The 12,743-nt window shown below is 37.0% G+C and overlaps 1 protein-coding gene across 5 annotated transcripts; it reads right to left on the reverse strand.

Annotated features, from left to right (window-relative positions):
- Positions 1-244: 244 nt before the first annotated feature.
- Positions 245-11,658, reverse strand: LOC149814986 (nudix hydrolase 8-like). Of its 5 annotated transcripts, none has more exons than XM_089988943.1 (10): positions 11,555-11,658; positions 8,153-8,251; positions 7,557-7,840; positions 6,718-6,783; positions 3,897-4,034; positions 3,675-3,752; positions 2,983-3,033; positions 2,846-2,880; positions 578-686; positions 245-484 (listed from the first exon to the last, which is right to left on the reverse strand). In XM_089988943.1, exons 1-10 carry the CDS (start codon positions 11,556-11,558, stop codon positions 281-283), a joined length of 1,068 nt encoding a protein of 355 aa, XP_089845069.1. In that variant the 5' UTR covers positions 11,559-11,658; the 3' UTR covers positions 245-280. The 5 variants fall into 5 exon arrangements, with proteins under 5 accessions (XP_089845069.1, XP_089845066.1, XP_089845065.1 ...); XM_089988940.1 differs by lacking the exon at positions 11,555-11,658 and adding an exon at positions 10,315-10,467 and having other exon boundaries at positions 7,557-7,831; XM_089988939.1 differs by lacking the exon at positions 11,555-11,658 and adding an exon at positions 10,315-10,467.
- Between the last annotated feature and the right edge of the window lie 1,085 nt (positions 11,659-12,743).

Consider the following 12,743-nt stretch of genomic DNA (forward strand, 5'->3'; position numbering starts at 1 on the left):
CTGTCAGTATCCCCTTCATTTTCTTGCTTTCGTTTTCGTTTATGGATTATTTCTCCCAGAACTTCAAATTCTACGAAGAAAGTAGGACACGATTCTGCATTTTCATGTCTAGATTGGTCGTCTCCTTAATTTGACATGTCGAGGTTTTACAGGTTTGAAACATGAGATTGCCATATTATGGGGTGACAACTCGTATAATCAGATAAAGAATGAGGAATGAAATAGGTATAGATAATCAGAGAGCTAACAGGTAAACACATTCCATTACATTGTAAGCAAACTACACTTGAATGTCCCCAGCACTCCTGCCAGCATTGCTAAAATAAACATAGGTAGAAGTACCGTCAAATTTTGAGGGCAACTGATGGGTCACCAATCCACTGTAACGGTTTTCAAAGCTTGCAACACAAAGTTCATACACCTTCCTTGACATGTGATCATCTTCATAGAATGGTTGCCCTAATAATTCATCAAGAGGCATCCACTACATGTGAAATTACAATTAATACTTAGTAAATGTCTTTGATTAAGGACATGACTAATATGATACAATAGAAACTGAAGCCTCAGTTCTTACCTTGGCTGCTTGAATTTCCAATTCATCGATGGTGATTTGAGAGGATAATGGCCTTAGCATGCAAATGAAGAATAGATCAGATTTCTCAAATGCGACACAGTGGGCGTGCCTAGATTCAGCAGAAAAATTTTAAGTCAGTTTGTTCCCCAATTATCAGCTTTCTTGTTAAAATTAAGTTGAAATAGTTGTAGCATCACTGAGCTTTATTTTGGAAGCGATGATCAGAAATGAATTACAAATAGAAAGCATAATTGACAAAGTAGCAAAAAAGGGTGATGGCAAAGGCTGAATTTGAAGAAAAGGCATGTACTACACCAATAGAAATTTCCGTTCATAGAATTATATCTGATCTAAAAATTACACATGGTAGGAGATCAGGATGTTGTACATGCTGTCACTTTATAACATTCTTGAGTCTTTATATGTCCAAAAGCGCGGCCACTTGTTTTCCTAGCTACCCTCTTGGGGAATTCCCCAGTTGGATACAGACTGGTTCCATTTCCTTTTTTACAAACTTCAGCTAAGACATGACTCGACCAAAGAATGTTTATTGTTATATCACTGCACATAGCATCTCTTACAATCTGAGATGACCAAGGAGGCTGTGGATGGGGGAACTCATTAAACTTCATGAAGTGTCACAAATCAAGTCTAAGAAGGCATAAGGAGACGCTGCATTTTAAGCAACAGCCCAACAGAAGACGTGGTTTTACGAGTGTTCAAATGGATACTGCTTTAGACAAGTCTAGGTCTAGTTTCATTGTCTCTTAACCTTTCATGAAAATTTGGGTGCTTACATTAGCAAACAATAGCCACTTTTGGAGTGAATTTAGGATCGACTGTCCTTTTCCCTGGTAGCTGTGATTGGAATAGTAGAAGCTGGAAAATCCATATGAAAGGTACCAGTATTGTGCACGTTACACAGTCACAGGGACTCTTCAACTAGGTGCTGCACCCGCACCCGATGTGGTAAACCTGACCCTGGGTGCAGTCAATGCACCCAAGGTCATTTATGTCCTACTTTTGGACTTTATATATATTTGCCGCACCCCTGCACCCAAGTTTTTTGAAAGTGCCGCACCCCCGCACCCGCACCCATGTGACATAACTTACACATTGTGCAACCATAGAGCACCAAGAATATTAAGAGCAAGAAATTCTGTGGTAGGTCCAGAAGGTCGGATGCAACATCAGCTCAAGAAGTGAGCTACATTACTATAAGAATAAAAGCAGCAGCTGGAAGGCTGAGAGAAAAGAAAGTTTCTTGAGAACATAAAAAAGATACTCTAACATCAGAAAATAGTAAGCATGAGAGTATAAAAAACAAGAAAAATAAAAACCTATATATGAAAGCATCCAATCCAAGGGTACATAAATATTCTCCAAAAAAGCAACAAAATTAAACTAAGAACATATTTCTGCTTTTATCAGCATAACTCTTGGCAGGTATGATAGCTCTCTCTCTCTCTCTCTCTCTCTCTCTCTATATATATATATATATATATATATATATATATATATATATATATATATATATATATATATATATATATATATATATATATATGGTGTGTGCAATCACAATATTACCTTGGTCAGTCAATCTCTCAAGATATTTTTATTTTTCCATATGGTGAAAATCTTGGCAAATAATGAAAATACAATTATGAAATTACCTTTTCTTCCTGTTTTTCTAAAATATAGGAAATAAGTGGAATGCTATCAATAACATTAAAAAATAACATATAAAAAATATCAGAGGTCTTGGGAAAGTCTAGCTTTACAATATATGGAAAAAATATTTTAACATATTGACAATATCTATCACTATGACACACATACACACAGAGCAACAGAAATATGATGAATGAATGCATGTATATGAGAAAAGTAAATACACCAACAGAACGCAGACCAAGCACAGGAAAGAAGGGAACAAAGGAAGAAATGGTAAAGCATTGATGAGGAACACAACTAAGAGATTGTTCAGGTATTGTCCCACAGAGCATGCACCATGGACAAATTGAGAAACAAAGAAAAATCATTTAATGGAACATATTCATCAAACACACAACATTATCATAAACAAGACTAGTCCACTAAACTAATCCTCTGACACAGTACTGACCTAGATCAAGCATAATAGGAAGTATTCAGTTTCATATAGTCATGGCTTCATGACTAGTGAAACCCACAAAAGGAAATACTAAGGTATGAACTGACCCATTCCCATTCCCATTCCCATATGATAACCTGTTTTGCTCTTACCTGAATGCAATCACTTCTAGAAATGCAGTGTCAATCTGAAAAAACAAAAAAAAAAACAGAATAAAAGAATTAGCAAATTGCAGTACACCACAAATAGCCAGAAAAAAGGGGAAACAATGAGGTGCCCATTTGCTTACACCAGTTTCCTCCTTCACCTCTCGTATGGCTCCAGAAAATATCTCTTCAGACTGAAAACAGTCAAAATCTCATCCATTTTAGTACCTTTTTAAAGTGCCAATAACCATCAAGGAAAAAGAAAGAACAAATAGGAAAAATATCACTAGTCATTAAAAAAGGTTTGCATGCCTAGGTCCCCATTACTGCAATACTTCCTCACAGACTGCAAGGTATTGGAAGCTGGGAACTTCTTAAAATTGATGTGAGTCACTGTTTGAACATTGGAACAATTTCATAGAAATACCAAGGGGACAATAAGGTACATTATTTTTGGCAAAACTTACATATATTCAGAACTAGCATTTCAGCTAATCACAAAGTGCTATAAGTAAAACAAATTATAGGACATCAAAGTTGACATTCCAATTCCATACTTTCGTTTTAGAAAAAAAGAAAAGAAAAGACTAAACCTACAAATAAAATTCAATCTAGCTTACGTTCAGTATGAATTTAAGAATATTCCATAAATTATTAAATAATGCACTAAAAAAGTCCTTCATATTTCTTGAGCCAAAGTAACTGCATCTCCAGTTGCTCACTAAAGATAAAAATGATCATGGTGGTTATGACAATAAAGGAGTAAATTTTTCTATGAAACAGTGAAAGTTTTCGCCTTCTATCTCTAAAAATAAGTTCCAACGTATTTTTTTACCTTATGAATAACACCAGTTGGTAGTTTCCATACACCTGAACACATTAAATTGCACTGTCTTTCTTGCACCACAAGAACCTACATATTGGAACAAGATGTACATAGCCAAACTTGCTAAATCAAACTTCATTATTCGCTCAAAATGTTCAAAGAAGAAACTCAACATTTTCTAGCAAGGAGCAAGTGGGCAGGGAAGTCAGTCAAGATTGCATAAATGCATACCTCTCTATTTCCATTCATCACAAATGCCCCTACACCAACTTGATGTGAGGCATTTTCAGGAAGAACACAAGGTTCATCAGGAAGCCAATATGTTAGCATTACATATCCTGGTTCTGCATGATGATACTTGAAACCTTCCTGCAAGTACATGCCAGAAAATTCCTAAATGAGCCAAGTTTTTCAAAGATATGAAAAATGAATTAAAACAACATCCGTAGTAATACACATGCATGGATAGTCAAATCTACAAATCAAATTGTAACAACCTAAGTTTTCATAACATGTATCATTCAAGAATGTTGATACAAACCTATCTCCTAGGGAGAAACAATTTCTACAAATCCGACATAAAAAAGGCTCTGGCATAGGAAAAAACCAGGAAAGAGAAAAATTTGTTCTCGATCTTGATAGGCTCTGCGTCAGATAGGGCCAATAGTAGGGTAGAGGGAGAATATCAATCCCTCTAGATGGGCTGCTGCTGAGGAAGACATGTAAGAGGAGAGGGAAAAAATGTGTTCTCTCTAGGATTAGGGTTCAAGAATAGGGAGAACGAAAAAAGAATTAATTCACTAATTTCATTTATAATTAATCATGAATAATAACACTTGTTTATAGAGTCTATCAAAGAGTCCTAAAAGAAATAAAAAACCAAAAATAAGAATTCAAATAGGAAAAGGCATCCTCCAGTACCTGTCAGACTGGGTCTCTTGGGAGGATTTGGATTCTAAATGACTTTTCAGGGTCGGATCTGAGACGGTTTATAACAATTCACCCCTCTCAAACTAGCCTTATCCTCAAGGCGAGAGCTCTTTGAAAACTATTGCCGCAACCGATCGTTGTCACCTTCAGAGTCAAACACTAGGTGTGTTTTTTCCCACGTGCCCTGATGGGATTGGGTCTTAGGACATGCAAGGTCTGGATCCGATCTTGGTTTGGATATGGACTGGGTGGCCTCCCATCTGGTGGCTAGGAGTGCCGCCGATGGTTGTTGGAAGGAAGAGGCGAACAAAAGAGGGTTGGGCATCAGAGGCAGTAGGAGCCGAGAGAGGGAGGGTGGCACCGACAAGCAAAGGGCAACACCTAGTGAGTCTTTTCCGGCCAGCGGGTGGCCTCCGCTGGTGATGGGAGCGCCGACAGCCGGATCTGCTCCCCATGCGCAAGCGAGGCCGACTGCGATTTTGTTGGATTGAAAGGGGATCCCGTTCTCTCTCCCGTTTGACTAGCCCCATGGGAGAGAGGGTCGGTGGTTCCTGCCATCGCCACCCGGTTGCAGGCCTGGGGTGGCTTCCGTCGGCGGGTAGGGTTCTTTCCGGCCATCCATGGTATGTGCTTCAACACTCGAGTGGCATCATGTGCTGCTCTTTTGGCTTGACTTCAGCATACCCTCGAACACATTGTAAGCTGTTATTTCTTGTTCATAAACAGGGAATGATGTTCCCAATGTGTTGTAGTCCTCCTACAACTGCTAGTTCCATATAGAGACACTAGTAAGAGTCCAATGCAGCGCCTCTAAAGCTGAATTAACGGCATTTAGGTTGGTGCCCTCTAAGGGTTCCATCTCCTTGCTGCCATATACCTTCAGGAAGCCATAGAGCATCTCAATTGCTGAAATGATGGCATTGATCTCCCGAATTTTTACATCTACCAATTTTTTTGTCATCTTTGAGAACATCACACACAATCGTGACTCCATCTCTCGGAACACAATAACAAATGTGTGGTGGATTGCGCCAGCCATCGCTTCAAGGACACATTTACTCTGATACCATTGATAGAAACTCGACCCCTAGGGAGGGACAATTTCTATAAATCCGGTCTACGAAAGGATCTGACACAGAAAAAATCCGGGAAAGAGAGAAATCCATTCTCGATCTGGATAGACTCTGCGTCAGATAGGGCCAGCAACAGGACAGAGGGAGAATATTGATCCCTCTGGGTGGGTTGTTGCTAAGGAAGAGGAGGAAAAGGAGAGAGAGAAAGGGTGTTCCTTCTAGGATTAGGGCTCAAGAACATAGAGAACAAAAAATGAATTAATTAACTAATTTCATTCATAATTAATCAAGAACAAATAACACTTATTTATAGAGTCTACCAAAGAGTCCTAAAAGAAATAAAAGACCAAAAATAAGAATCCAAATAGAAAAGAGCATCCTCCAGTCCCTGTCAGACTGGGTCCCTTGGGCGGATCTAGATCCCGAACAACATATCGGGGTCAGAGCTGAGATGAATCGTAACAAATGTTGGAAAAAACTGCTAATGGAAGTAACATAAATATGACTACTTAGAACAAAAGATCATGATCCTAGCCATCAAAACACGAAAAAACCCAAAGATAGTGGAAGTTAGCTTATGGAAGGACAAACTTTGATTCAGTTACATCTCTCTTCAATAGTGACTGTTTGGACAATAAGGGGGTGGACTGAAGGCATCAAAATGCACAAGGTCAAAATTTTCTTTTACATAACTGGTGAAGGTTTTTCCGAGATTTTGCAGAAAAAAAACATTTTTAATAATTATGAGAAATCTATTTTAAACTTTTAGCAAGATGCCATTAACAGTATCAATGATATTATTAAAATAACAATCTAACAAGGAATTCAATTTCTCACTGATATTTGTAATATCATTACAAATATCCAATATTTATGCACAAGCACGTAGATAGACAAGGATGTCAATTATGCCACTAAAAATTGTGAGTTTTGTGCACACATTTGCTAAAACATAAATCATAATGGCATTTATTCTGAGGCCCATTCAATGCATGGAAATTTTCAATTCTAGCAAAACAAGAAATAAATAAAGAAAAAACACACTTTACCTTTACTGCGATTGGGATAAGATCAGATTGCTCTGCTAATATCTTAAGCCATATGCCCCTCTTACCCTGAATTGCACATCCAACAAACAATTAGTAACATAATTTTCACCAAAGGGTTCTACACATGTCACATATCCTTCCCAAAATTGATTATTCACTCTCAAGTAAAGCTAGAACTACTTATATGGATATAATCCCACAAAGGCACATATAATGCCTAGAATGTAATTTGGTTCTCTTAGGGTCTACAAGTCCATACTACCAGTACACTTTGTTTTTGCTAGTGTACTTGTGCCCCCATAAACTGCTTCTAGAGCAACATGCTGTGGAAAGCAGTTATGCAAATATCCAACAGCTATGTCCTGGCTATGTAGCTTATGTCCATCAGATGGTTAATCATATGCAGCTGCTAGAGATTACACTCCATTGACTAGTTATTGTTAACCAATTCACTGTTCATTCACTTTGCAACTTCATTTCTTGAGGGGGTAGGGCATTTGATTGATCATCGATACTGCATGATTTTTCTTGATAAAAAAAAACACATTTATGCAAATTGTAGCATTTGAACAATAGTCATAACAACTAATAAATGAGTATTTCTCAATGTTAATAGTTCATGATTTAGTTGATTTTCCATACCAGATCCTCATCTAAAATGTTCAGGAGATACAAGTAACAGTATTAGGAGAAAATGACCATAAAAGTAGGAACAAAAAAAAAACTTCAAAAACTACTATAACATGAGCAGGGACATGTACTTGAAAAGTTAATGCCTAAGACATACAGAAATACATGTAAATCCACTCATAAACATATTACACATGCAAAACAATTACCTTCATTTTCCAATAAGAAAGTGATGATTGAAGAATGGAAGCAAACATATTTTTGCAGGATGGCAAACACTCGGGATCAACAATGGCACCACCATATTCATCATCATAGGCATCCAGCAAGCCAAGATTTTCTTGCATTGGTGTGTCAAATGAAATTGCATTGAGTCTTTTTCTTTCATTTGCATTGTCTCCAAGTACACCTGTTCTGAAAGCGATTGGACAATATTTTTTTCTCGCACTTGCAATTGCCTGTTGATTGGGCTTGATTGCAAGACCTGGACAAGCTATGACAATCAAGTCATAAGAATACAAATCACATAAAACAGGGACAAGATTTCATTTTGAGACAACAACAGCTTTTCTAGCCAATAAATAGAACAGAAAAAATGCTACTAAAAGTAGGCATCAGCATCAAGAATATGCAACATGTGAAGACATAATTTTTTACAGTAATGATATGAACAATTATGTGTAATAAATTCTACCAAGCTACTCATCTGAATTTTAGATGAAAATATTATTTCCCATTTCTTACTCTATGAACATAAATTATAGATTGGCATATACCATGGGTACTTCAAAAATGACAAGCATACCCATTATAGTGGTAATTCTGGTTGCCGGCTTACACACACACATGTATGCACACTTCTTTTTCAGAACACACGTATCAGAATTCATATCCACAATCATACCTGTGACATACACATATTGTTGTTATCAGAATCAATCAGAACCATGTCCTGAATCCTAGGCATATAAATGAATCTAGAAACAGTGTACTGCTATGGCTGACATTGAAAAAAAAAAGACACAATGAGATGTCACGGAGGAAAGTTCAGAGTAGGATAGTTGCAGAAATAGTGGATGCTCTACACCTAGCAAAAGTTTAATATACACATGCACGACAAACTCCTCAAAAGCACAAGAGGTGCTTCGATTGAAGAAGGCAACTGACAAAGTGACATTGCATTGTAATGTGCCCACTGAACAGATCATAATATGAACACAGAACAAGCACATCAACTATAATCTGTTACTACTACTAAACAAGCATGATGATAAGCCATAATAGGATTAGTAAAAGATTATGATGGACATTATTCAGATTCTTCATGATTGATTCTAAAGAATTGAAGGGCCGCACATGGTATGCGAACATTCATGACCAAGATTTGAATTCTTAGACATAACAGGATTGATAAAAGACTACAAATGCCATTGTTTAGATTCTTCATGATTGATTCTAAAAGAAGTGAAGAGTCATGTTTGGCATGAGATCATTGATGGTCAACATTTGAATTCTTAATTTAAACAGAGTATTGAAGCACTTAAACCTACTAGATGTGAAAATTATGGGCTTAACCTTTTACAGTGAACCCTAATAATCAGACATAAGGGAACAACATATGACATATAGGGCCTGTTTGAATGGGGGGATGCACTTGCCCCATTGGACGAGTGTGTCCTGCCCACCATGGGTTCTTGTGTGGCAAACAAAGGACGGATTGACCCAAAATTGTGGGACAAAAGAGTCGATCCTGGGGCTGTCCTGATGTGTCCCAGGACATGAGCGGGCGGCTGCATCTTGGGATGAAGATGCACCTATGTGGATTACTGCTTGCAGATGCTTATTTTTACATAAAACCCGGAAATTCATGAGCAAATATATAACTCAACCAACAAAATAAGTGTGGTATATCTGAAAGGAAAGGCAGCTGGATCATGCAAAATTAAATTAGGAGAAACAGCTTTCAAACCATTTACTACTGTCAGCTTTAGATTTTTAACAGAAATATTCTTAAAAAACTTGCAGGGACCAAGCCTTGCAACATCATGACAGTCTCCATGCAACATATTCAAACCTTTCTGGAGATACACTTTTTGATAATTGCCTAAAGAAAATATTAATTCATTATAAGCACTGGGTATGATTATCATAACTTGGACACCTAACTGATTGCATTTACTTGCATACCATCTAATATAATTTCTGGAAGTTATATCAAAACATGAATCATACGTTTAACCAGTTCAGCCAGCTAGAGTCGAACAACCTTCAATTTGTGAAGTTAGCTTCTTCTACACAATTTTGTATAACTTAAAACAACTCATAACGGATGAGATAGTTAGATGGTTAGGATGCACTATCATAACCAACAGGCCTTGGGTTCAAATACCATGGGGTTATCCCCCAGATGGTCCATTAAGAAAAAAAAGTCAATGTTGATTTTGGTGTTACTGAACCTAATCCGAAACATAATTCGTGGTATAATTTTCAAATATGATTCCATTCATCAAACTCCTTGTATCTTGTAACTTGACTATGAAATTTCCAAAGTTTCAGAATTTCCATAAAAATCTCAATGTCCCCAAACATTAATTATATAAGGAAAAAACACAGAATTTGAAGCCAATGTAACTTATTTGCAGTGATCCACTCATAGCAGCTTAACAAAAAGCAGTTTTATGAACTTCGTTTCCAGGTTAGTCAAAATTTGGCTAATGGTGCAGTCATATTTCACAAATTTCTGTCAAGATGTCAGCTTTCTCATAAAATGCCAAGAACAATGAGCAATTTCCCCAAGAAACAGCACATGCTAATTGGATCCGATAAAAGGGCCTCCATTCAAAACACATGGGTCTGTATGAAATCATACTCACGCACTAGTAAGTTCCAATAATTAACCATGATATACTTTATCAAGCTAACAAACAATAATTCAAGGTAAATACTGCTGGCAGGAAAGGATGTAACCATTGCATTTAGTGACCAAGCCATGGGAACTGAAAGTTTTGCACCAAGAGAACCTTTGCTCCCAGCAACCAGTCTGGAAGCATGGTGTGGATATGTTCCCACCCATCATGATTCTCATCATAATTGCAGCAGACAATATGAACTGATATCACTGCTGAGATAATTGACTGGACTGGAGTAAATATATAGATTTTTAAAAGCTCCTCATGAGTCTAAACATGATAACCTAAACATGCCATCCTCTTGGACAAGCAGTTGCTCAAATCACAAACTCTATCCATTAAAGCTTTCAAAAAAGCTGCATTTGAACAGGATATGCCATCCTCTTGTACAAGTTGTAGCCCAATGCAGAAACTCAAATTTATTCAACTCAGTGACGTGGTATGTTTCTAATGATTCTGATAGGTGGAATCAGTAAAGTTGTTCTAATATGCATTATCCAAACAACGTCAATAACAAACAGAATGAACCTTATGCACTAGTAATCATCATATTGTTTAGCAGTAGAAATTGGGAAACTACTTTAGCCTTAAGTGTCAACTATCTAAACTTATTCTACATGCGATGTGGGTATCATCCAAATTGAAATTGATGATCTACCTCCATTGGGAGCCACTAGCTACCAATCCATACATTGTGTGTGAGACCCACAATGATGCCCTGCTAAAAAATTGATGTGATCATAAGCAACAAGTTATTCCATCAATAAACCAACCTTAACAGGCAATAATGATTTCCCTTATTTTATGAACAATTTAATAAGTAGAACTTTCTTCATAAAAATCTGAAAACTGATGCCAACCTTAACAGAATGTAATTATGAATTCAACAACTCACCAAAAATCTAAAACTTTAGAAAAAGGAAAAAGAAAAAGTAGAGGAGCAAACATAAACTTTGGTTTACATAATTTGCTCTTCGATCAATAAGTTAATAAAAACGAATCGTTTCACTCAATCAATTAAGAATTACCAGGAATAACCCAAGAATCCGAACAAGAAACACATAAGCATCGGATTCACCGAGTTACCAACAACTTGTTGTAACTTACAGTAACAACAGGACCACTTGGTCATGTTGAGGGTGCACCAAATGCTAATACCAGCATAACTAACAAAACGAGTGTGTTGGGTATGTGAATTTTCCCACAAATAAAAAATAAAAAATATAACTACAAAAAATAAAAAAAAAAACACTCAATTTATTTTTAAGCCACCAAAATTTAGTTGATAAAAGAAATACCCATATATTAAAACGTATTCCTGTAGTACCAGTCCACAGTTATGCTACAATAAAAAAAAAGACCTAAGAGCATAGGAAACAAAGAACTTTATCTAATAGAACCTATGGGTAACAGATCATGGAGTATCAAGAATAAAGGAATGACTTCAAGAATATCAAATCATTATGGCCTCGATGAGATAATGATGGGTTTCACAAAGAAACAAACAATTGTCCATAAATTTCTCAAAGAGAGGTACCATTTAAAGTAGCTTTCTGCAGATGCCCCCATCCCCCTCATGGCATTTCTCAGCGTGAGGCTAATGGTTCAGCACGCATCATGTCATACCAAAAGTTATTATCAGAACAATTTGGCAAGAAACAAAATGGCAAGTCACTTGTCCACAAGGCGCCCGCACCCCTGGTTTGTACAACTTTATCCGTAGGTATAGCGGGATAAAGTTGTACACCCGGGATACCGACTTGAATGTAAGGTAAATGCGACACCTCTCGGCTGGTAATGAGACGTTCAAACCATAGCAGTGGTTTTTTCACTAAGAAAAAAAAAGGTCACTTCTCCTAGGCTGCATGTGGATCAAGGGAAGTTTTGGGAACACAAGAAAATAATATGGGCTTTTGGGTCATGGAACACAATCAATCTGTGAATAGGTTTTCTTTCACCATGTTTGGCAGCAAATTGTGGGAATTCTGGCTATTTTACCAGAAAAACTGACTGTAAAACTATCATAAGTGTAATTTATAGCCAGTTTTATGAAATAGAACTTATTGGTTGTCCATGGGTCATGAATAAGTCTGGCTGGAGCTCAGCTCATCTAAAGGCTAGATTTAGCTTGAGACTTATTAAGCTAGTGGGCTGTGCTTGAACCCTGTTTTCAAGCTTAAACAAGTAAACACTAGAAATTAGAGCAAGCCTTGTTGGTAATTATGGCTTTATCCTAAATACATATAGCTCTTTTCCAGCTGAGAACATTTTTGGGTGGTAAATGAGATTTAATGACTATAAATCCAACATTTTAAATTTTGGATGAAAATATCTCTAAGCGGTCTACCACCTTTGACCAATGGTCAAGGTCTTCTAAAACAGCCTCATAGTTAAATAGCCTCATAAATAGCCTCAAGTGCTCTCAAATGGTCTAAATGCATGTACTAAATTGAAAGTCAAAGCAGTCAAATAGAACATGGTAGGCTA

The sequence above is a fragment of the Nuphar pumila genome, chromosome 15, assembly GCF_984573655.1.
Source record: "Nuphar pumila chromosome 15, dmNupPumi1.hap1.1, whole genome shotgun sequence".
In the NCBI taxonomy this organism is placed as follows: domain Eukaryota; kingdom Viridiplantae; phylum Streptophyta; class Magnoliopsida; order Nymphaeales; family Nymphaeaceae; genus Nuphar; species Nuphar pumila.